At 38.8% G+C, this 25,834-nt stretch overlaps 2 protein-coding genes and 1 pseudogene across 3 annotated transcripts in view; 2 read left to right on the top strand and 1 right to left on the bottom strand.

The window, feature by feature from the left end:
- Positions 1-25,834, top strand: part of LOC144650588 (uncharacterized) — a 131,889-nt gene that overhangs the window by 35,179 nt on the left and 70,876 nt on the right. The window lies entirely within an intron of this gene.
- On the bottom strand, positions 551-17,114 carry LOC144647973 (uncharacterized; annotated as a pseudogene). Its single transcript, XR_013569653.1, has 15 exons — positions 16,889-17,114; positions 16,275-16,454; positions 15,274-15,532; positions 13,806-13,981; positions 12,432-12,658; positions 11,281-11,563; positions 10,602-10,772; positions 9,321-9,404; positions 8,582-8,761; positions 7,317-7,568; positions 6,432-6,609; positions 5,974-6,206; positions 5,399-5,527; positions 5,170-5,311; positions 551-723 (listed from the first exon to the last, which is right to left on the bottom strand). The product of XR_013569653.1 is annotated as an uncharacterized LOC144647973 (transcript).
- Positions 23,855-25,543, top strand: LOC144650633 (melanocortin receptor 5-like). The gene has a single exon (XM_078510357.1). The coding sequence runs from the start codon at positions 23,961-23,963 to the stop codon at positions 24,888-24,890; it is 930 nt and encodes a 309-aa protein (XP_078366483.1). The 5' UTR covers positions 23,855-23,960; the 3' UTR covers positions 24,891-25,543.

Below are 25,834 nucleotides of genomic sequence, written 5' to 3'. Positions count from 1 at the left end.
GATCGGTTTAACATATTCCCGAAATTGAATGCAAGTTTTAAATACACAATTTGCAAAAGCAGCTGTAAAACATGCAACGGCTTTTTTAAGGCGGTAGACTTGACTCTAGCTTAAAAATAAAACATACAAAAAGCCCAAAGTCGGTCGCCATTTTGAGACGCCATATTGAGTTTATTGTGTGACATGAAGCAAAGACGCACCAAAGGTCGATTTAAAACTCCTTTTGCCGTTAAAGCTTTGCAAGTTCAGGTTTGCTGAACCTTTTCAGTGAAAGTGACTGCAATGTATTCTATTGAAAAATCTAAATGACCATTATTGTTTTGGAAGAACATGATTTAGAAAGCGGCATTGTGTGACACTATCCATCATTGCGAAAAAAAAAAGGTTTTTATTGTCACCTCAGACATCAATTGTTTCTAAAACCGAACTTAGGCTGTCATAGCCCGACATGTTTTTGTTTCAACCAGTTTTCTTAATTTTGTGAAATTTCTTTTCAAAATGGACTTGTTTACTTTGAACTCGAAAAGATCGCTACTAGTTACTATTCTATTTATGGGCAATCCACGTTCTTTGGCCAGTCACATGTCTTGATTTTCGGGTTGAACATTTGATATTGTCCGCAGCTCTTCGTATATTCTACACCCGCTTGGCATTCGATGAACTTGGAGCAATCACTGGGGTCTGGATATGTACCGTCACCATCGTTTGCGCAGGAGACAAAACCTATAGTAAAGTAGATAATTTACATCAACATACAAATGTAGAGCAAACTGAATTGACAGTGCCATAAAAGTATATTAAAATCTCGCCTGAAAAAACATACAAAGTGGGATGTTCAATCATACCAGGCATACATCTGTACAGAAGCGTTCATATGCATACTAAATTTTTAACATCATTAATGTATTAATTAATTTGTGTTGATTGTCTAAAGGCCTTCTGTGTAACAAACGAAATGGGGAAGTGAGGTGAGGTGTTTACTGACGCAATTAATTTACTTTAACTAAAGTACACTTTGTACATAATGTTTATGAGGTGCTAAAACCGGATAGAAAGAAGATGTGATACTTACCGGTCGGTTGGGGCGGTGCTTGCGTTGTCACTCGCTGAGGAGGAGCCTGGGTGATAGCAGGCGACGGAGGAGCCTGGGGAATAACAGGCGGAGCACGTGATTGATTTACCTTCGTAGTTACACGGACATAATTCAACAAAATTAACCAAACATGAAGTGTGGAAATGCAAAACCAAAGCAAGCGCAAAATACTTTCGACACTCAGATGGAAATCGCTATCGAACAGAATAAGTCAATTAGAGGTTCAACCGAAGAGCGTTTCCTATCGATTAAGCTTTTAAACTATGGATTTATGTATATAGGTAGACGGTTTTGCTTTAAATGGTCTTAAGATCATGAGAACCAATTCTACCAGTGGATGAAAGTTGATATATGCACCAAAATGTGAGATAAAAGTGAAAATAAAAAATAAAATAAATCACTTTGTATAGTGTATTTAGCACTGCTATGCTAATTGAGGACACTGTAAATAGATGAACAAATATTGTAAATCGAACATAAACTTGTTAAAAACCCCAGCTGGCTGAAGACTGACCAGTTGGCTATTTACAAAGCTTGGAGGAGTTAAATTCAGGACGGCCAAACACAAATCCATCTAGTGGCAGGGAGTAGAATTTAAACCCAGGGCCTCCGTATTACAAGTCCAGCGCTCTAACCACAAGGCCACGCGGCCTCCTTGATAAAAGTTAAGAAAAGAACACAACACATTTAGCTCAAATTAAGCTTCGACTCGTTACTTACTTTGCTTCCTCTTATCTGCTGAAATACGGAGCCCACTGTGTATATCAGGGACTTATCACAGTCGCACAAGTCTTCGACTCCACAGTCATTCAATTCACACAGACCATTGGCGCCTGCTAATTTTTTCTCGTAGTTGTACGAAATGCATCTTGGTTCATCATGACAGGCCTGAATACAGTTGAGCCAGTCTTTGGCGAAAAGCTGTCGAAAAACATGGCCGACCAAAACATGGTTGTTATGTGTAACCATGTGAAGGGCCAGTATTTTTTGAAGTTTTAAAAATTGTACAAGCAAGACAAGATAGATGGGGTTTTTGAACATCTTCAGCAGCGTGAAACGAAAACATGTAATATTTTCTATATTCTTTAACGTGGCTTTATATAGTATCAATATCATGATCCAGTGTCAACTTTGGCAACTTAATAAAGCCCGGCAGTTTTTTGTTTGCCTTGAACTTTGAAAACTATGTAGATCACCTGCGTTCTTGTTTGCATAAATAAATGAGACTGTGGAAGAAAAAGACATCTACGAATTCGAAAGTAAGCAAATGGACGCTTTTAATAAGATCTCTTGATTAATTAACACAAAATGAAGCACAGAATGGATAGAGGAGAACCTATATTATTTTAAAACAGAATTAAATTAGTGCAGTTAGAGTGAAAATGTAGGCCAGAGATTAATTTTTATAGTAGACAAAAGGGACAGAGAAACTAACAAGCTGACATACGGAGTTTCGCGTGTTATTATTAATAAGTTTGTTAACAAAGCGTACAGCTTCATGTAATTATCCAAGCAGTTATACTTGGCAAATATGACCAAAGGTGATTACACTGTCAAGTAGTGGTTGCTTTAGCTTTTTTCCTCTGTAAAATGAATTCCAAAATCACGAACAATGTTGTCAAAATCTATACATGGAGCGAAGTTTGGGTTAAATGGAGAAAGTTGAGTCGTTTTCCACGTTCCACGTTCGTGGTCCAAGTTAATCAGCTTATACAATCATATATATCCTTGTTTTTCTTTTTGTTTGGTGTTGACTACTTACTACCTTAGTAAACTGTTATTCCTTGGGTGGGTTGTAAAGGCAATTCTGCACATTGGAAACACCCTAATTGCTAGTGTCATACTAAATTCAAGGCCCTGACCAACACTTTTGTCGTTCGTCGAATCTAACGCAAATAATCGGCTGTTTCCAGGTGAAGAGTAATTAAAAGTTGTATCAGTTCTGAAAGAGATTTTTTGTTATCTGACGAAGAAGCAATACCGACTCTAAAATATACATTCTGTAACGTGGACATTTTTACACGTCATCGAAACAGTAAGCGACATATTTCAGAATTGTACAGTTAAATTTTAAAGTAGCTTGGTCAATTTAGATACTGCTTGGCAAATCATGTCATGTGGCCTAAATGTCTCAATTTTGTCGTTTTAAAATTATTCTCAATTTCTAATTTCCCTTTAAATATCTGAAACGTCCTTGTTTCTGTTTGGTCTATAATTACGTTTAAAGAGTATTTGTAATTTAGTGCTAAACTCAACATTTTGGGTTTCCTTTGAATAAATTACATAAGAAATTGTGATCTAGTAATTATCAGGACTGAGTCGGATACATTCAGGATAACCGACAAATAAGATATAATTTAGATTATTGTAAACATGTGTTTTATTAAAAAAAACGAACGTAAGAACGTAATAAAAAAAACGTAATTACATGAAAACGTACTGGTGGCAAAAAAATGTTTTTTGAACCAAGTAACTTAATTATCAGAATTAACCCCGTATATTCTTGGAGTCCTTCAATGAAATGTACCCGTATTACGAGGGTTAAATCAACTCTTTTGAGAATACTCAGTTTAAATTTCATTACATCAGCTTACTTTTTTACTCTCTCGGCAATTAAAAAGAAGAAAAACGATGACGGCAGATGAATTTGACAGCTCTCTGTTAATCTAATAACTCTAGTTGGAAGTCGCTTCCACCAGGAATATTGAATTTTTTTTTTTTTAAGGTGGCCAAATGTCAATGTCAAATTGAAGATATGTAATGACTATGCAAGTTGCTGGATTTAAGAGGGGAGATGTTCCATATTATGACGTCTTAATTAGCAAGGTATGACGCTATACATAAAGCGTAACAACACTTGAAATAATAGACATCTTTGTATGCTTTGTACAACAAGAAAGTTTCATTTAAAATATAACAATAAGAACGAGATAATGGGTGGCGAGGGGGTACTGTACTTTCTGAACTCCGAAAAAATAATCAAGAAGAAATTAGTTGTAGCACTGGTAGTCTAAGCTCGATATATGAGAAGCTTTTACATGATGACCTTGGCATTGTTACGTAATTCGAGCGTCCCAATTAATGTTTTAGATCCAACGGTTATCCTCTCTATATAGAGAGGGCAACCGTTGGGACTAAAACTGCACTAAATCTCTCTAAACCGGCTAAAAAACTACAAAGCACACAAAGGGAGCAACGCAAGAGTTAAGGTAACCAGTTTTTATTGTAATTCAACGGGGTTTTTTTCGTTCGTTTCGGCTTTATTTATTTCCCCATACAAATCCTTATAATTATGCAAATCACTCGAATTACGTAACAAGGCAAAGGTCAGCATAGCGCATATAAAAGCTATTCATATATCGAGCTTGGGCTACCTGTGGTTGTAGTGTGAAACGACCTATCAAGAAGAACTCATGTAAATGCCTTGAAAAAAAGTTTGCTATGTTTCTCATGAAATTGTATGTAAAAACAATGACCTGACTTCACTTTTTTGGCTCCTTGCTGGCATCGTAGGAGAGTGCATGTACCCTTAGTTAATAAACAGAAACTATAAAGCATTTTGACTTCTTTTTAATATTGTTTTGTTGAGCACAAGTCTACTAAGACCTTGTTACAAACATTTTCGCGAAGCTTGTTATCAGTTGATATTCTATTTATGGGCACTCCACGTTCCGTGGCCAATCACATATGTTGGCTTTCGAGTTTAACATAAGTCCTCCTGGGCAGCTCATCTTATATTCCCGACCGCCATGACATTGGATGAACTTGGAGCCATCACCAGCGCTTGCACAAGAAAAAGAACCTATGATTAAAAAGTTCAACATCAATAGCATCATCAGCAACGTCAATACTAATATCTCATCAATAAGAGCGACAGCAACAGAAATAGCAAACACCAGTAACATCACCAACAAGGGCAATATAGACATCAACAGAAACATTGAAAGTAACAGCAGCATTAAAACATCAACAGCAACAGAAACGTTAACATTGACAGTCAGAGCAACAGGAGCATCAACAGTATAATAAAAAGCAAAGACAGCAACAATAACATTAATGTCATCTGCATTGCTTACCAGTCGGTGGGGGTGGTGCTTTAGTTGTGAGAGGAGGCGGAGGAGGAGGAGCCTGGGTAGTGACTGGGGGCGGAGGAGCCTGGGTAGTAACTGGAGGCGGAGGAAGAGGAGCCTGGGTAGTAACTGGCGGAGGGGGAGGGGCCTGAGTAGTAGCTGGTGTAGGGGGAGCCTGGAAAGTAACTGGTGTAGGGGGAGCCTGGGAAGTAATTGGTGGCGAAGGAGGAGGTACAGTGTTGGTGGCACCACCGAGTACTTTGAACGCATACTCGGAATACCGCTGACCACCGATGACGTTATTTTGGTCCCAGGACACGTCCCACAGCATTATTCCACCAACACCTGGTAGACCTTTCACTGACTGTAGAAAGTGATTTCAAAACATAAAAATTATCATGCTGTGATTTGCTTGCGTGTGTGTTTTTCATTGGTATACAAGTGTTTTACTTGTACAAGGTTTTTGTACGTTGCAGCAAAGTGTGAGTACGCGACAGGAGGGGGCGCGAATGTGAGAGAGTATTGCATGACACATTAGCTCTCAGATGATGTATTGTAAAGTTATTTCAATGGAACCTTATCAAACAAGTAAAGCTAATTGGGTCAACGCACACTATATACCTGCTAGTAAGTTTATGGAATTAAAGAAAATGTCCCCTCTATTATCCAGGAAAGGCTGATCGGATTTCCACAAGAAAGTTCTGTTTTGGCTAATGAGTATATTTTGTGTATTTAGTTAGGATGCACCTCTTTCGGTCAGTTTGATTTCCTGGGTAACTCAGAAGAAGCGAAGGTCTACTGGCAGCATACCTGGTACATTTTAGTCAGTTAAGTCGGTGGCCTGTAGTACTGTGCCCCACTAGCGGCCCTCGTAGCCGCACGCATCCCAATAAAAATTAAAGGCCTGCTTGGTTTCATTCTTGCTGAAAACGCCAGCCATTTATTCAAAGTGTCAGTGAACCAGTTTCCAGCTCCTATGTGGCAGTATTTGTTGTAGAATTGTATGTAAAGATGATCCACGTATTTCCCGGCGTCCTCCAGACCTTGAAAACAATCATGTATGATTGTAACGTTAGAAGTTTGAGATAATAAATAAATTCTCTCGTCTAAATTTTTTCTCGAAATTTTTATACTTTTTATACTCGTGATTAAACAAAACAGTCTCTCGCTCGTCCGATTTGTTAATCACTCGTATGATTACAGACCGAATTAGACTTCACTCAGTCCCATTACCATTATTTATCATTCACGTGTACATTGTTAGCTACCTGTTCCAGGTTTCTGGGGTCCTAAGTGGTAATCAGGGTATGGACACTGAGGTGCGCCCGTGATCAGGTAATCCTTTGACGGATCGTTATCCATGAGCATGCGCAATTCCTTTATAACTCAGGGTGGTTTTCGGGACGACCTCCCTCGATATCCAGGTCAATACCTTCCATGATAGCGCTAGAAAAAAAAAACACAAAAACGATCGAGCGGTTATCGTGTCTTAAAAAAAGAACCAAAGTTATCACTCTGGCCAACCACAACTCGAAGCAAATACACGTAGCCGAATGCGATTTTTTTGTATTTTTTTTGTTTTATTTTTCTTTATTTTACATACACAGGTGATACACTACACGACACTACGTTACACTACATTACAATATGCTGAAAAAACAAACTGACAAAATATTTACAAGGTTTTAGAAGCTACTGATCTACTAGGTGAAGAAAAGGATTCCATTTATATTATTTTTTCCTTTGACACTCAGTGAAAACCACTCTAATCCATAACCAAAATATTTTAACAGACAAACATAATTTTTGTTTACACGCTTGGCCCTTGGCCTCAATATTGCATCTACTAATTGAGCTTTGTAATATGCTTGCTGTGCATCATCTGCCTTCATGCACAATGTTTACAACGCAAAGAAAGCGCAAAATGAATACAGAGGTATCTCCGTAAAGTGCTCATATTGGCAAAGCGACTTACAGCGACCTCACAGAAACAAATCTGTATCCTGACTTCAAGCGTTTTATTTTTCAGCCAAATTGAGGAAGGACGGGGGAAGAGGGCAATTCTGGCTCCCGAGACACACCCTAGTTCCGCGCTGCATGCTCGTACAAGGTTGAAAGGCTGAAAATAAAACTACAAATGACTTTGAACATACCTCCCAAAGGGCCTTATATCGGTGTAGCCATTCCCTCCTAGAAACAAGTCGTACAGAGTGTGCACAAATTCTTTGGCCTTGGCAGGACTGGGCAGAGTACCATCACCAGTCGCTCCACCAATAGACATCAATACTTTCTTTCCTCTTTTCTGACATTCCTTTATCCCTTCCTCGATTTTCATCGAAGAAGGAATAGATATTCTTGGGAAATCGGCGTCTCACAGTGGTAGGCAAAGTTGAGAGCAGGCATCCCTTTCAAAAGATATAAACACAACTACATTAGGGTAATCTAATATCGACGAAAGGTAGACAACATGTACAAGGAAGCGTTTCTAGTTTTAGATAACCTAGGAATCATTTAGCACTTCAAACCCAATCATCTATAGGTGAACATCTCTTGGGCTGAATGAAGTAAGTTAACAATGACATGAATAAAACTCTGGAAATCACTCGCACTGCATGGTCTACACTCTTTAAAACCGTAGAACTTACGTCAAAATATTTCATGTAGAACGGGTGAAGTAAATAGTTCAGTTTCACGGCAAAGTGTGTTAGACTCTGTGTGGCGTTGTTTCTATGGTTTAAATCATACCGGTAAATTTGGTTCTTTTAAGAATATTTAGTGAATGATTCCACCCATCATCGCATAATTTTAATGTTCTATATTCTGATAGACTAGAGCTCTGGACCAATGAGCATGAAAGAACTCTGCATGTCACTGGAAATTTTGGGATCAATTTAGGTTTCTGGGAAACTGCTCACCTACCCCTCCCCAAACCTAACATTTTGCCCAAAGCGATAAGTAAGGGTTAATGTTAGGTTTGGGGAGGGGTAGGTGAGCAGTTTCCCAGAAACCTAAATTGATCCAAATTTTGTATTGTTTTCAAAGTTAGGCTTCAGGAAAGTTTCTCTTTAATCTAAGCATATCATTACCTTTTTGCCTTTGATCAAAGAACACTATAAGAAATGACACAGCAAGGATGTCGTACTTCGTTGTCTTGCAGACTTCAGAGCTCTGGACCAATGAGCATGAAAGAACTCTGCATGTCACTGGAAATTTTGGGATCAATTTAGGTTTCTGGGAAACTGCTCACCTACCCCTCCCCAAACCTAACATTTTGCCCAAAGCGATAAGTAAGGGTTAATGTTAGGTTTGGGGAGGGGTAGGTGAGCAGTTTCCCAGAAACCTAAATTGATCCAAATTTTGTATTGTTTTCAAAGTTAGGCTTCAGGAAAGTTTCTTTTTAATCTAAGCATATCATTACCTTTTTGCCTTTGATCAAAGAACACTATAAGAAATGACACAGCAAGGATGTCGTACTTCGTTGTCTTGCAGACTTCAACCAGCGGTCTCTCGTAGTTTGCCGGGCCATTAGCAGGCCCAGCTCCGTTTTGTCCCCAGTACCCCACCAATAGCTGACGGCCGGAATAGGTTGAGCGTGGCACTAAGGAGAATGGGACAAGTATATTTGCTAAGAACACTTAACAAGATTAACGATATCTATAATGTGCATAATACGTCATTTTTGAATTGCCGTTGCAAAATAGATGTAAAGTGAAGTCTGCATCGAGACTAGTGGCCTATAGCGCCGGAACCTGTTCCAGCTTTTGTGGCATTAAGCGACTAGGGTTTTCTAATCCCCCTTGGATGGGATGCTAGTCCATCGCAGGGTTACCCCCCAGTATTAGTTCGTTAGTACCATTTATACACCTGGGTGGAGAGAGGCCGAAGAACATAACAAACACAATGACCTCGGCCAGGCCGCTCGATCATGAGTACAGCGCGCCAACCATTAGTTTAACGATTCTCCCCGCAAAAAAGATGTGAAGTAGGGAAAATCGTTGAAGATAGGAGCTCAGAAAGTTCAAAAAGCCATCTAATCCGGACAAGCTGGGCGAACAAGTGTAATATGTACCAGGATATTTAAAGAAGTAAAATAAAAGTGTGAACAAATTTGTTACACTATTTTCAAAGACATTGGGTCGAACAAGCATAAACTATACCTCTCAAGGCCCAAGCTACTCCACATGTAAAAAGGAAAACCACGACAAAATGAAAAGTAGAACCCATCCTTACAGAGAGGTTACCTCAGTGGCGAGAAACACCAAATAGTCCATTTTTGGTTGGTTCTGCTGTATTTAGTTACTCAAAATGCCACTCAAAAAGACAAGCTGTATAAACAACACCCACTGTGTTTACTAAGATAACGCGCTTGTAAAAGTACTTTACACAAAGCTTCGTGTTACTACAATGAATGAGTGAGATGTTGTATGTTTTCGCTGTCACAGGCCTTAACAGAAAGTACATGTTTTCTCCAACGTGAAAAAAGCTGAATAAATAACTGCCAAAAGAAGGTGTCGTGTATGCAGGTACGCTTCGCGAAGTAAATGCTACGTTTCTTATTCATTGTAGCACTGTTCTCCCACTATCGCTTTGCCAGTGCATGGTTAGCCTCCCACGCAGTCGTTCTTTTGGGCGATCGTGTTTCACTCCTAGTGCATGGTTTAATGTAATTGAAAAAATGCAGTCATAGTTATACAATAAGAGGTTTCAGTAACTTTCAAGAATTTTTTTGATGACTTTTAAGATCCGTAATTAAGGGGAGAAAAGGGTGGGGGATTATGTGTATTGAAGAAAGAAGACCCGCAACAATAGACTGCTTAGTCACCAGGATCTGTAATTATTTTTGTCCTGACCTTTTCCCTCTCTTAACCTTCAATGCAATTTCATGAAAAAAACAGACGTAATCATTTCTTGACAAAAATCCCGAGAACTTCCTTGTGAGGACTCAGCTGTTTTATGTTTACAAAGGTGTATTTGATAAAAATGAGCGAAGAATTTGGGACTTGAACTCAATGTGGATTGACAACACATAGCTTTTAAAGCCTGAACCAAACGAAAAGATCTAAAAACGGGCTATAAATGCTTAAATCATAAGAGGAGACCTTTTTTTAACCAGACAGCTTTGTCGCCATAACTATTTTCTTGCCACTCAAAATGTTGTATTTTCAAAGCGAGAGACACTAAAAACTTGCGAAAGGATTTATTTCTAGGTCATCGCTAACCTAGTGTAGATAAAAGTTCAGAAGACCTCGCGATTTTGAGTTTAGAATTTTATAACGTCACATGCAAATCAAGAATTATAGTTATTGCTTAGCCTCAAGCCCAAATTAATAGCGAAGAAAAACCAATGAAGCTCACTCACTGAATCTATGTGCTTTATTAACCCAACTCCGTGATAAAACCCTTGTAACATCGATCTGTTATTACATGGCATTCTATTTATGTGCACTGCACGTTTTGTGGCCAATCGCAGGTTTTGCTTTTGGGATTGAACATAAGTCCTGCAGGACAGCTCCCAGGATATTTCACACCACCATGACACTGAATGAATTTGGAGCAGTCACTGGGATCTGGATGAATTCCGTCACCAGCGGTTGCACAAGAGAAAGGACCTACAACAGAAAAAAATGAAATATTAACATGAAGCAAACTGAATCGACGTTGCTATTAAAGAAATCTTATTCTTCAATAGAAAACGACAAAAAATGACCTTTACTTTTTACTCGCTCCAACCGACTCTACGAGATTAGTTTAACTAAAATTCATTGAATTTAAACTGAAATCTTGTATTTTTCGTGGGTTAAATCGTATGTTTTTCTTTTAACAAGACAAACCATTGAAAACATCCGTAAGAAACGTTTGTTACTGAAGCCGCATGTGTGTGAGCTTCGTTTCCAGGGTTTCTCTTTAGCCCGAGAACGAGGTTGGCTGTGTTTAACAAAAACCGGCATAAGGTAGAAGTGTGGTATTGAGTTTCTTATTTATTGATTTGTGTTGATTTGCCCAGTTTTTAACTCAAGTAAAATGCGTTTTATAAAAGAAGAAGAAGAAGAAGAAGAAGAAGACGAAGATGATGATGATGATGATGATGATGATGATGATGAGTGTTCCGACACTTACCAGTTGGTGGTGCTTGAGTTGTCACTGGAGGAGGCGGAGCCTGGGTAGTTACTGGAGGAGGAGGGGCCTGGGTAGTAACTGGTGGAGGAGGGGCCTGGGTAGTAACTGGTGGAGGAGGGGCCTGGGTAGTAACTGGTGGTGGACCATCAGTGGGAGGTAAAGTGACTCCACCGAGTTCTTTGTACGCGTACTCGGAATACCGCTCACCACCGATGACGTTGTTTTGGTCCCAGGACACGTCCCACAGCATTATTCCACCAACACCTGGTAGATTTTTTACTGACTGTGGAAGACATTTTGAACATTAACATTAATTCAACAAGAATTTTCCCTAGAACTGGCTGATTGTAGTAGTGGTGACGTTGTAGTGGGTTGTGTTGGTCTTCAACGGGTTAGAGAGAGTAGAGACGGATGATAATTCAGCTTTGAATTTGAAGTTCATCGGCGATTGCAAGAAAATCGTAGAAATCATGAATGCATCAATTCAAAGCTGAGGACGTTCACGCTAATTGTTTATGTGCATCCTTACTTCGCACGTAACTCGTGACCCAACGTCATGCCACGTCATGCATCGAGCGCGCGAGCAGAAAAAATTTCTAAACACGTATAGGGGTAGTACCGATTCGTAAACTTCGCTTGCAGTTAACTCTTTTAGATATTCTGTGACTCCGACTTTATTTTTAACGGATCACTTTTGTCAACGATTATCTACGTTTTGCGAGAAAATTAAAAAAATTATCCATTGAAAATTAGATTTATTTGGTCCCACGTGCATTTGAATTCCGCTTTTTGAGATCGGATTTTAGTTTTGCTATACGACGGTTTCAACTGTCCTCTTCAGGGCTAGGTCTTATAAAAAGGATGGCAAGACTGGGAATTATTTACGCAACGGACGGACTTGTACAAAATATTACTAAGATTGTTTGTCTCCGTTTACTCGTCTACGATATCCAACTGTAATTTCTCTAAACTTTGCTGAATTAATGCGCCAATTTTCCAAAATCAGGGCAGTTTTCCACACGCTTTATCTCTGAAACGAAGTCAGTGACCCCCATTTTTATGCATTTCTTGACACAAGTAGCTAATTATCTGAACACATTAAAAATATATTAAAAAAATATATCGACTAGTATAGTAAACTGTCCGGATACCTGGTACAGTTTTTTCAATTCAGCCGGTGGCCTGTAGTAATGTGCTCCACTTGCGCCTTTTGTAGCCGCAGGCATCCCAATAAAAATCAAGGGTCCGTTTACTTTCTTAGAAAAATCCAGCCATTGTTTCAAGGTGTTATGGAACCAGTCCCCAGCTCCAGTGTGGCAATAGTTGTTGTAGAATTGTATGTAGAGATGATCCACGAGGTGTCCCTTTTCCCCCAATCCTAATAAGCAATATCATATAAAATAAACGAAAATATAGAGTGCAAACTGATCTTGACTATAGTAAAACGATCCTTTTACTTTTCGCACAACCCTGAGGAAGGTTTGTATTGCAAACAGAAATATAGGGCAAATTATTTTCAATATATTTTAGTTTTTATCCACTTTGTTTATTTTTGACCGCTTAGCCGTCAGGATCAGTTTGCACTCTTCATTTTCCGTTTTAACTGAGTTACTGATCCAGGTCTTCAAGAGATCCGGCGCCACTCATAAGTTTATCGCTGTGATATTGCAGATTTTTATTATATAAAATAAACGTAAAGACAACGTAATGTTCATTGCGAACCTCTCCAGCGACCCGCCGATCGGAACCCAAAACCAATGGAAAAGGTCAATAATGCATGCATAGAAATATGAAAACCTTGCATCTGATTTTTCATGGTCATCAAGGCTACCGGCAAGGATCCCGGGCACGTGCGCTCTACGACGTACGTCTTACAAACATGGCGGCCATACTCCAGGAATAGATTAAAGGTCCACTTGCATCTTTGATACTGGACATCCATATTATGATCAACTGACAGCTGTCAGAAACACGGTATCCGCTGACCAGTATCACATTGCCATATCGCGGTCTTAGTCACAGAACGCATCAAGGTCGCGTGTTTTTTTTCATCATGTAATGATTTTGCCATTAAATCGTGGGCTAATGGCCTACTTTTTTGTCTACGGTAAGTCAATTTAGTTTTTTTTTTTTACATTAAGGACAAAGAGAATAACCGGGGAACTCCGATTTTAGGCTTGGCTAAATCTATTTAATAAACAAATTGATACATATAAAAGAAAAACTGAACAAGCGACCAATAAATCATCACGGCAAGGAGAAGAAATTGAAACAGAATTCCTTGCCGTGAGGATCAGTTTCCCGTTTTTATTTTGTATCTTAATTTAAGATTGTAACTGATCGAAGTCTATAAAAGTCCCGGCACTCTTCGATGGTTTCTCGCTGTGGTTTTGTCTTTATTTGAGTTTTTTCTTAAACTGAAAGCAGTCTCTAGTTTGCCTCTTGTTTGTTTTAAATGGTAGCGAATGTGACCTGTGGTAAAGCATCTGGATAAAATCCGTAAGCATGTTTGCATTGCTTCTTACCAGTTCCTGGTTTTGGTCCCAAGTGATGATCGGGGTATGGACACTGAGGTGCGCCCGTGATCAAGTAAGCTTTTGACGGATCGTTATCCATGAGCGTACGTAATTCCTGTATAAACTCTGGATAGTTTTCGGGACGACCTCCTTCGATATCCAAATCGATACCATCCATAATAGCCCTATAAAGATAAAATATATATACAGTCGACTCCCGATAACTCGAACCCTCGCTAACTCGAACCTCGCGCTAACTCGAACCAAAATCGGTTTCCCCTGGATTTCCGTTATACATTTACTGTAATTTTACCCTCGGTAACTCGAACCCTCGATAACTCGAATCTCCCGCTAACTCGAACCAATTTTCGTTTCCCTTCAGATCATTTTCCATATAATTTTACCCTCGATAACTCGAACCATGCCTGTCAATAACTTGAATTAACTTCGAAATATAAACGTACACAATTCAGAGCCGTCCCCGAAACGCCCCTCAAAACACGAAATGTGCCACGCCATTGACGTGCTACAGACGTTCAGTTTGTTTGTGGAGGTCAATACCAATTTTTTTTAATCCAACCTTAGAAAATTTTAAAGGATTATCATCAGGACGAATTAACTGACCATTTCTCGAAAAAGTAAATCGCATAAAATCTGCAGCAGTAGCCTATATAGTGTTGTTCTCTGTTGAAACCTGCAACGTTCGCAGCTGATTCGCTTTGTTTTACGTTACGTTACGTTCTAGTTTATACAGTGATTTAGAAATATATTGTTCCTTTTTCTTTTGGCTTCTCTATACTCTAATTAAATTTGTTTAAAATGTACACTGGTCTACACTGTATGAATAGAAAATCAGCAAACACCGTTTTTTCCTTATTTCCGGTCATTTGTTTTCAACTCTCGATAACTCGAACTCCCGATAACTCGAACCATTTTCAATTTCCCTTGAAGGTTCGAGTTATCGGGAGTCAACTGTATATAGTATCAGAAGGCCTTGAACGGAAATCCCGGAGGACCTCCATATATGAAAGTGATACTTGGGGTGTGCTCAAGTTCATTTATATCTCTAAGAGTAGCATAAAGACTCAGCGATAGATGCCGAGAAGTGTCTATCAGTAGATGTGTAAAACTATATTATATACGATAAATCATCTGAAGGTTTCTTTTTCTAAATTGCTGCGAATCCCACGGAGTGGCGGCCACCGGCTTTTGTGTTTTCGGTATCATTAATGGGCTCTAGGTGTTAACTCGGTGTAAAACATTCCAACTGTTTGTCGTTTGTATACTGATTACACTGTAAGCAAAGCTGTCTTTAAAATCATACCTCCCAAAAGGCCATTTATTGTAGAATCAATTCGCCCTGTCATTCTACATTATCTTCCGAATGGTCTTATGTCCGTAACTAGCTGCTTCCATCCGAAAAAAAAAACCACATTGTTAAAAGCTGAAATAAAACTGCAAATGAATTCAAACATACGTTCCAAAAGGCCTAAGATGGGAAAGCTTCGTTCCTCCCAGAAACAAATCGTACAAAGTGTACGCAAATTGTTCTGCTTTGGCAACACTGGGCAGAGTGCCATCGCCAGTCGCTCCACCAATAGACATCAGGACTTTCTTTCCTCTTTCCTGACATTTCTTGATTCCTGCCTCGATCTCGGGACATCGAAGAAGGAACGGATATTCTGGCGAAACTGAAGTCTCACAGTGAAAGGCAAAATTGAGCCCAGGCATCTCATCTAAAAAAATATAAACCCCGCCGAATAAACAATAAAGAAATTGTTTTTTTAGTTATTATATTATTATAATAATATAAATATTTTTGGTGAAAAGAACCAGGACTGAAACTAGTGTTTCCCACGGGGTCTAAATTTTCGTGATTTGCACCTGAAAAAACGTGCGCAAAGAAAGGATTTGAACAGACCGGAAAGCTTTATCTCTCTGTATTGCAAACCTATCTCTTAGATCTAAGAATATGTTCAAATAACGAATATGGATCGATACAAGAGGTAATAAAATTTAGCTTTTTCTCTAGATATTAAGGTAAACATTGTTAAATTCCACAAACACTCCTTTATAAACATTCCTTTCTCAGCATCGAACGAGGGATCACTTTTCTGATTCGATTCTGATATCGTAAGCAAAGTTGAGTGCAGTGAGCACTTTAAAGCAAGCAGCACTGTTGCTTGAAAAATACATTGGCAAATGGTTTTATCGGCTTTATATCTGCGTTGCAGAAAAAACGATATTCCTTGTTCCGCAAAATTGTACTGTCGAATATTTTTATGCTCCTGACTAGCACCAATCCCAAACAACAAATGTCACGCGAGTCCAAAACCGCAAGTTACGAGCAATTTTTATGTTAGCGCATTGCATTTTTCTAATTGTGTTATAAGTTTAAACTTGGAGGAAAATAGTAAAAGGAGGCATTGTGCATCACAGGTCCATTAAAAATAGAATAAATCATTAGCATATTCTAACCTTTTTGCCTTTTATCAAAGAACTCCGTAAGGAATGACACAGCGATGATGTCGTACTTTGTTGTCTGGCAAACTTCAGCCAGCGGTTTCTCGTAGTTTGCTGGGCCATTAGCAGGTCCAGCTCCGTTTTGTCCCCAGTACCCCACTAGCAGCTGACGGCCAGCATACGTGGAGCGTGGCACTATGGAAAATAGGACAATGGATTTGCAATTGAAACTGGAGAACAAAACATAGGGGACAAAGCAATGTACCAGCTGAGGACAAGATAACGTTAACTAAATTGGACCGAGTGTGTGTGGTCTTTTTTTGAATGAATGAAAACCATCATTAAAACTTCTAGCAGTTGAACGAATATTTGTTAAAAAAGGAAAACTTACAGTCGAACATCTATATAGATTATCTATATAGAGTAACAGACGGTTCAGGTTGGATATCATCGATATAGAATCTTAATAATAGTAGTAGCTGATAAGAATTAACGTAAAGAAAAATAATCTTAACCTAGAAGACATGGGAAAAGCACTATAAAATATTAAGAGATATTGAAGGACAAAGTGACCAAAAGTGAACAAAATGATTTAGAAGCTATCTATGAGTCGAAAAGCCAAGCGTTACCTCTTAAAGCCCAAGCTACGCCACATGTAAAAAGGAGAAGCACGACAAGATGAAGAGAAGAACCCATCTTTACAGATTGAAGAGGCTACTTCAGTGACGAGAAACTCCAAGTAATCCAATTTATGGCATCATGTGTGTTTGCGAAAAAGGCACAAATGTCACTCAAAAAGAGTCTTCTGTATAAACAGCAGCTACTGTATTTACTTTATTCTGTCTGAGAAAACGCAACTCTACCACAGTTTTGCAAAAGGCTGTAAAAGAAGAATGAAATCTTGGCATATGTACTACATGTGTCTCAGAGACGTCAGTCAACAAAAGCAAATGCGCTGTGAATGGTGAAAAAGCCTGAAAATATGAATAGTTGTACCCATCCTCACACAGAGGCTACTTTAGTGAATGAAAACTCCAAATAATTTATTTCATACTTGGTAGTTCTGTTTTGTCCAATGTCTGCGTAGAGGTATCTCAGAAGTCGCTCGAAAAGGATTAAAACAACATTGTTTTTACTTACCCGTGTCTAAGAAAACGTCTGCCTCTCATTATTTCACAGAAAAAAAAATGCATTTTGACTCCACGGAAGAATGGCATTTTGACACATGCATTTATTGTGTGAGGAAGGGCCTCAACAGAAAGTAAATTATGTGTTGCAAAACGTAGCAGGGCCTGACTAAATGCACACAAATGACATCCATATGGGGAGACATTTAAACAGGTGAGCTATGACAGGTGTTTAGATAAGCCTTGACAGACAGAACGTTTTCAGTTTGGGTGGGGGTCTCAGCTGTCCAATATTTACATTGCTGCGTGCAATAAGGGAAAGCAAAGAGTCTAAAGGCCCGTTTACACAGGACATTTTTGTCGCGCAACTCAATGCAATTTTTGTCGCGCCGAAGTTGCCGCGATATCGCGGCGACTTCATGCAACTTCGCTGCGATATCGCGGCGATAAAATCGCCATGAAATCGCCGCGAGTTTGCACGCGTGAAAACTAGTGGCGATAAAATCGCCGCGAGTCGCAGGAGTTTCGAACCTGTTCGAAACTTGATGCATCTTCGGCGCGACAAAAGTTGCAATGAGTTGCGCGACAAAAATCGCCCGTGTAAACGGGCCTTAAGACTTGCTGACTAGAGGAGTTTATTCTAAAATGTTTGCCAGAGATGTTAAATTTCGTAGCATGTGGGCATATGCATGAAACCATAAACGATAATCTTTACTTTTACTTCCAAAGACTTCTTTATTTTTTTTTTATTTACTCCTTTTTTATCTCTAGACTAGCGAACCTCATGGCTGATGCAACCATTCAAACATAAGCGGCTAGGCTGTACTTTCATTTAGTTGTCTTTTAACTGCAAGGCTCTGTATAATAAAAGACAGCCCTTTTGAGAGTGAAAGAGTTAAGTAAGTATATGTCATGCTTTGAATTGTTGCTCACAAAATAAAATAAATAAGACTACTGATTACATTTCCTAAACCCATATATGCATGGCAACCCTTTAAATATTCAATTGCATGGGCACTGAAAAAGGTCGAAGTATATTCCAGACCCAACGAACGTATCCTTTGGTTAAAAAGAAACCGTTACCTGATTGGTTTTCTTTAACATCTTACATTTGAATGGCTTCTACACGGGCAAACTGGGTACTTTAAGCGTGATATTAAGGCACCGATAATTTTTGACAGCGGCTCGAAAATGCCTATTTTTCTAATTTTCAAGACGTTGCGGCTGGTCCAGAAGGGGCAAAATATTTATTGGGTCCTAACGCGGCCAGAAAATCATTTTGAGTTAAACCAAATTTGTTTTAGTTCTAGCCTCGGTTAAGTCCTTCAGTTGCCAGAGTTCGGTTTTTTTCATAAAGACGGCTTCTTAAAGTTCAAAACCCGTTGCAGCCTTGAAGTTTTTTTTCAGGCTAAAAATGCAGGGGCGGATCCAGGGGGGTGGATTGGGTGGCTAGTCACCCCCCTTGATCCACCAGAAAAATGAAAATAAGAAACTAAGAATAAGAAAATAAGGACAATGTCCATTCACCTCTCATAGTCAGGCGGCCGTTCAAAGTTAAGGACGGCCATTTTTCCATAATAGGAGATTTTCGACAGCCTGTTTTTCGAACTTCTGGCTTAATGTAACAGAACATGTGTGTATAATTTTGAAAAAATAGATTCCTTTTAGCTTTCAAGAATTGTTTTAGCCTTGCTAGAATAATTTTCGTCTTCATTTACGTCTTTTTTTAGCGAGTTTTCTTACCGTTTTTTCGCATCGAAGCGATTTCACAAGCAGGCAAAGTCGCCAAAGTTGTCCCAAGGCCACTTTGCCAAGAGCTAAAAAATTTCTACGCACGTAGGTGAGCAAAACAACGCATATCTGTTCTTTCCTGTAAGTTCGTGGCCTGTCAAATTTCAATCACTGTTCATTTCATAAAACTATACTTTTTCTCCGAAATATAACTCAAGGTAAGTTGAGGAAAGAATATTTTGCCAAATTATCAAGGAAAAACAGTGTTTTAATAACTTAATTGACAGCTGTATAAAGCTGCTCAGAATCGCAGAAATCACGTCTAAGAGGCTTCAACTTTTCAAAATTTTCTGCGGGGGGCATGCCCCCAGACCCCCCTAGGGGGATGGAGCCTATGGCTCCATGAAATATGGTCCTCAGACCCAAAATAATTTGCGCTCCCATTTTCAAAAAACCGCCTAAAAGCCTGAAACCCCCTCCCTCATAAACAAATTGGGGCTTAAACAATATAGTAAACAAAAATATTGGTAAACAGCCACCCCCCTTTGAAAAATCCTGGATCCGCCCCTGAAATGCAATTGCTTTAATTGCTAACACACTGCGAGGTTCATTTCATTCATTTCATCGTTTATCCGCAGCTCACATTTATGTTTTTTATATATTCACTTTGTCAGAGTTAACAGTACTCAGTGATTTTTAAAAAATTGAGTAAAGAAAAGAAAGAAATTCACGATTGAACTTCGCCAGTTCTGTAAGCCCAAATATTCTTCTTTTTTACGGTTTATTTACGGCAGTTGATCATTATCTTTTTTGCTAGTTTCAGTTCTTAATTTTATGACATTTTTAAGACAATCAGAAGATGCAAGAGTTAAAAACAGCAACAAACACAAACAACAAATATAACAATAGTGAATATACCTCTTAAGGACAACACTGAATTGGCCAGAAACACAACAATAAGAAATTTTAACGGCCCCATCTGATAAGTGAAGAACAATCCCTTGTTGGTTACGTTTCTCGTTCACTTGAATGAAAAAAAAATCGAGCATATATCAAATCTAAGACTCCGGTAGGGCTTTAGCCGCGAGTCACCTGGACAAGTGGTCAAATCTACTCACTGTGGAATCAGTTAATATTTATTCTCAGTGACTGTTACAGTGAAACAGCCATTTATTTACACAGACACTGTTACAGTGAAACAGTCATTTATTTACACTGACATGGCGTTTGTGTCAGCAAGTCTGGATGAAGTCTTATGACTGTCATCGCATTCTATAGATATTTACACGAGTGTGGTTGCCCATTTTGAGTGACTTTCAACTCGATTGAACAGGACTGGATTTAAAAGACCCTAGTCAGCCACGCCTTTGTTTTTGTTTACATGCGAGAATTTGCTATTATATTTTTTGCAAAGCGTGTCTAAAGGAAAGAGATAACTATGGAACTACTAAAAGTAATTAAACAAACTTCAAGTGCATTAAGATTTCGCTTCGCCGTACAGTTTTCATAATTTCGATGGCATAGAATATGGTGGAGGCTGACTAGGATCCTTTAAGTTCAACTGATAAATTTCACTTCCAACAAAAAAAAGAATGATAGAATTACTAGTCAAAAATAAGCACCGATAGTTCTTAAAAACATTTGTGGCAGTTCAAGACCTCAGTAAAGCAAACGCACAGGGATGGATGAGGATTTTTTTTCAACATGCAAAATGTCCGAATTTAGATGGCAGAGAAAATAATAGAGGCTGACTAGGAACCTTCAATTTACGTTCAGGCGAAAAAATAGAAGAATGTTTTCATGTTTGGTTAGAGAAAGATTATCCATTGTTTCTGGTTCACATGCGCGAAAAGAAACCGTGCAAATAACATGTCTCCGACTCCGACAGGGGCTGTATTTGGGTGGGTCACCAAACAGGTGGTCAAATCTACGAACTCTAGAATCAGTTAATATTTACTCTCTCTGACTGTTGTAGTAAGACAGTCATTTATTTATACAGATATGACATTTGTGTCAGGAACTCTGCAAGAAGTCTTAGCTTTGTCACATTCTGGTAAAATATTTACATAAGTGTACGTGTGGTCCGTGTGGTTACTCACCTTGGGTGACTTTCAATTCGGTTGAACATGTCAGAAATTTAATGTACTCTCCGGCTAAAAGGATGTTAAACGTTTCTGCAGGTTCCAGTCATACCAAGAGAAATCATTAAAACGCTTTTGACAACAGAGATTTCAAATTTTCAGCTGGCATATAGTTAGTCTATTCCGAGTTATTGTGACACTATCATTTTGCATTAATCTAAATGACTGCCAACTTCAAATTTCAAAAACCTTCGTTTTAGAGAAAAAAAGCATGTGATAACGCATGATTTAAAAAGAAATGGCTAACGTAAATCAGCGAAGTCTCCTTGGCTTTCAGTTTAAAGGGCAAAAAGATGGCTAAAAAGCTTATAAAAACGCACATATACGTTGTAAAAGCTCCAAAACTAGCCTACACAATGTTGTTAGTTGAGGAACAAATTTCGGGGACAATATGGCAATTTTTTATGTTCGTACTAAAAAGAACAGGCGCTATCTTTTTTCTTACGGTGGATTGGTGTCATCCTTCAATAAACCTTAATACTTAAAGAGGGCATTTGCGAGCTAAGGTTTCGATCTGCTCGTGGGCAGAAATGTAGGCAAATTTGGAAACTTCTCCACCACAGATTTTTTTTTATTTTTTGTTCACAAAATGTAGCATCCAAGAGAGTCAAACCTGAGCAAAGTTATTGTAGTGGCCACTGGCGCTATAGTTGTCTGCTTACCTGAATCTCAAAGAACACATCAAACGTAATTGATCCCTTTCGTTTATACTTTGTATTAGCCCGTTCTAACTGCGTGGGGAGTATTTTGCTTTGTGTTCTACGCGGTGATTTTTGTTGCGTTAAACTTGATTTCTGTTCACGTAATATTTATTTCTGTAGTTAGTTTCCAGTCCTATTCAGTAAGTTCTATTGATCTTTCAATTGCGCGCAACAGAAAACAGACTAAAAGATCTGGTTCATCGCTTGATAACATTAAGTGATGCTGTCATGACGAAATCGCTTAAAAATTTATCGCGTCTTCGGAATAAACTATCGCTAAATCGAAAAGAAAATGTTGCGTCATCGGAATGAGCTATCGCTAACCAGATAACAAAACGTTGTGCATAGCACGAATAGCTTTTTTTTTTCTTGAATAGTAAAACTAGTTTGTTGTTAGCAGTAAACCACTGAATGCAATGGTCACACGACACCTCTCCACGGTCTGGCCAGGACGTGTACGCATGCGCACGGCCTATCAGTTTGTTCTTGTCAACATATTGGTGTAAGCATGGAAGTGTGAGTAATATAGCTGACAAATGTCAGTAACTTAACACGGACATATATTATGTAACGCAATTTGAGAGTTAAAACAAATAACATTTTATTATGTAGCGTAACATACAATTTAATGTAAGACGTGAATGTTGGTAATGTGACTTTCTTCAAAAAAAGGTTTATTAAAATAAATTGGTTTTAGCCATAGCGTCATCGATCAAAAAACAACATGACACAGGGACTAAACGGCTACCCCTGGGGTAGGGGATGCTCGTCGTCTCGCTTAGTGGGCTGTAAATTACGGATTTGTTTCTCGCGTAGGGTGTTAAGAAAGAACACCAATATATTTAGCAGACATGCTACCGTTTAGGTATTCATGTAAAGATGTAAAAAACGCCGTCATACTGTGTTGGCGGTCTAAACTAATTAGGCATGAAAATAGTATCTTTAAGGGACCAAATAAAACTTGAGTAAAGCCAAGATTCGTCTGCTTTAGGGTTTAATTCAAATATTCCAACAAGCATGCACCCCCGTCCTTATCATGTAGGAGCCCAGGGGGGGGTACTCCGACTTGTAAATGACGGGGATGATCGAATGAAGGCAAAACTCAGGACCCAAAAAAATCCCTAACTCTTCCGACATTACCCAAAAAAATCCCTGGACCAAAAATAACCCCTAAAAAAATCCCTTGTCAAATTACCCCAAAATTGCTAGGAGGGGCAATAACGCTCGTGGTTGTTTATTCATTATACCATAAATACGCCAAGGCCGTGCCAAATCACTTTAGTTTGTTTTTAATACCCAAAAAGATCCCATATTTGAATCAAGTCACCCAAAAAAATACTTGCCAAATCTTTTTACCCAAAAAAATCCCAGAATCGAAAATTTCAAACCCAAAAAAATCCTTCGATCATCCCCGTCATTGACAAGCCGGAGTACCCCCCTGGGTGTAGGAGTCCCGCTCCGGAGACTCCAGTTTTGTTGCCTGTTACTTATTACGCTTTTCAACCAACTTTTAATTATTGATAAGATTGTCTGAGAAGATTGCTGTTAAAGTAAGCAACTTTACCATTAAAAATCATCTCCAGTGAATTTTGCCTTAACACCTGCTGAAGACAAATTCTAAAATAAACCAGAGAACGTAGAAGTCATGAATTCAATTGAATTTTGAGATTGCCATTTTTTCCCTAGAAATTTGTTGGAAATATTTCTTAGTCTGTTTAGCGAAAAGTGTTTTAAATTCAAGCATAATATTCATGGTAGCGCCAAAAATTAGTGTTAAGATCGGTTGCATTAACATATTGAAAGGGTACAAACAATAACTTTAATCAACACATACATTGATGAAACCGGAACATATTTTAAGCTGTAGGGCATGTGGTATTGAGCTCTTATCCTTGTTTTGCGCTCCTTTCAGGACAATGCCACAGCGTGTTGATTTGAACTAAGGTTATTTGAAACTGTCGGGCAAGAACAGGGAAAAGAAAGAAGAAAACTAACTTCAAGATGACATTCGAGGAAAGATGTTTCTTTTTGGATTCTCATAACGAGCCTGGAAAAATTATTTTTATTGTCAGCGTAACAACAATCGTCATGAATTTAACATGTTCGCTCATAGCTACAACTGGCAACGGAATAATACTGGCCACTTTCTGGAAGTCAAACCAATTACGATCACCTTCTCATTTGCTTCTAATGTGTCTCACATTTGCCGATTTCCTCACCGGATTAATTGTCCAACAATTTTACGCAGCCTACAAAATCACCCATCTAACTGAACATTACTCCTTGTCTTGCCTCTTCAGAGTCATTATGGAAACTGTCGCTTGGTTTTCGGCGGCAGTTTCGTGTGTCATGTTTGCTGCAATAACTGGAGATAGATATATCGCTCTGCATTTTCACCTTCGCTACCAGCAGGTTGTCTCCACCAAACGAGTTATAGGATTCATTGTGTATGTTCTGGTGTTTTTTGGAAGTATGACGGCGTCCAGATTCGCACTGGAAGATAGCAAACCATTTTTGGTAGTGAGCGTTGTCGGCCTGTTCTTTTCTCTTCTTGTGCTATTGATTTCAGTTTGGAAAATATATCTACTTGTTCGCCGTCACCATCGCCAAATACAAAGCCATCAGATTAACCCAGCAAATCAAAATACTCTGGATTTCAGAAGTCTAAAGAAGTCTGCATTCAATATGGCTGTTGTTGCCTCATTGTTTATGATTGCATACTTGCCTTTCACCAGTGTCTTGATAGCATATTTAGTGCACGGCTTTACAACAAACATAGAAGCTGCATATGACATCACAAGGACCATAGCATTCATGACGGCTTCTTGGAATCCCTTTCTTTACTGCTTGAAAATGGCTGACGTGAGGGAGGAAGTAAAGAAAACTCTTAAGAAACGAACGGATGCCACTGGCCCGGTAGAAACTTTGTAGGCCCTGTGTACAAATGATTTTGCAAAATGCTGCATGCGATAAAAAGCAAGATTGATTAATTCGAGTTTGTATCACACAAGAATTTATTAGTTTGGAGTTTCTATAGTAATTAAGGCCAAAAAACTTGCCAGCAACAACAACGAAATACCCTACGAAAAGTTTTGTGGTATCATTTGCTATTATAGTATTGTGGTTAGAAAGAGAAAATAATGCCCATCTCCACTTCATGTTATTTTTCCTTACCGACTGGTTCGCCATATGAAAATAATATATGCGTCACGTGACCATGTAAGCCGTTGATTAAAAGTTTAATTTTGGGTCGGATGACATACACTGAGGATAGTGAAAGCTGTAGACTATTTGTTTTACTGTATACAGTATTCCTGCAGTTTTTCTTCAATATTTTTTCTTTTGGTGTATTGTCCGAATATAGTTAAAACATGACTCCTTTTCAACTAGTTTTGCTGAGCGGGCACTAAACATCTCCCGTAAATGTATTACAGCTGGAGGTTTAAATTTAAAAAAAAAATGCAAAGAGTTAGGACATATTTAATTTCGATCCCGCAGGCAAGTGAGACATTAAAAGCCAAGTGTTAATTAATGAATCAGCGACACATTTAATAAGAGTTTCTTATTTGAACAAATTTAATAAACTCCGGCCTTCTTTGCATAATTAAACCTATTGGACTTATTACTCTGTTGGACTTTCTTTACAGCTGCGGAAGTACATGTTATGATCTTTATTATAACTGGCGATAACCTCAGTCGCGGCTGCCTTGCAATTGAAGGCCTTTGTAGAGATCTCGTGGCCGAGGCAGCGTGGCCGAGTGGTTAGAGCGCTGGACTCGAAATCCGAAGGTCGCGGGTTCGACTCCAGGCCTTTGTTTCTCTTAGCCGGCTAGGCCTTGTCACGAGAAGCGAAGGGCTCTGGCAATACATTGTCC

Source organism: Oculina patagonica, chromosome 4, assembly GCF_052425735.1.
Source record: "Oculina patagonica isolate OP01 chromosome 4, crgOcupat, whole genome shotgun sequence".
Taxonomy (NCBI): domain Eukaryota; kingdom Metazoa; phylum Cnidaria; class Anthozoa; order Scleractinia; family Oculinidae; genus Oculina; species Oculina patagonica.
Note: the sequence above shows the minus strand (reverse complement) of the source record. Positions and strands in the feature narration are given on the sequence as shown.

Bases quoted from the DNA above. Each gene is read 5' to 3' on its own strand.
- LOC144650633 (XM_078510357.1), top strand. From the start codon at position 23,961: ATGACATTCGAGGAAAGATGTTTCTTTTTGGATTCTCATAACGAGCCT.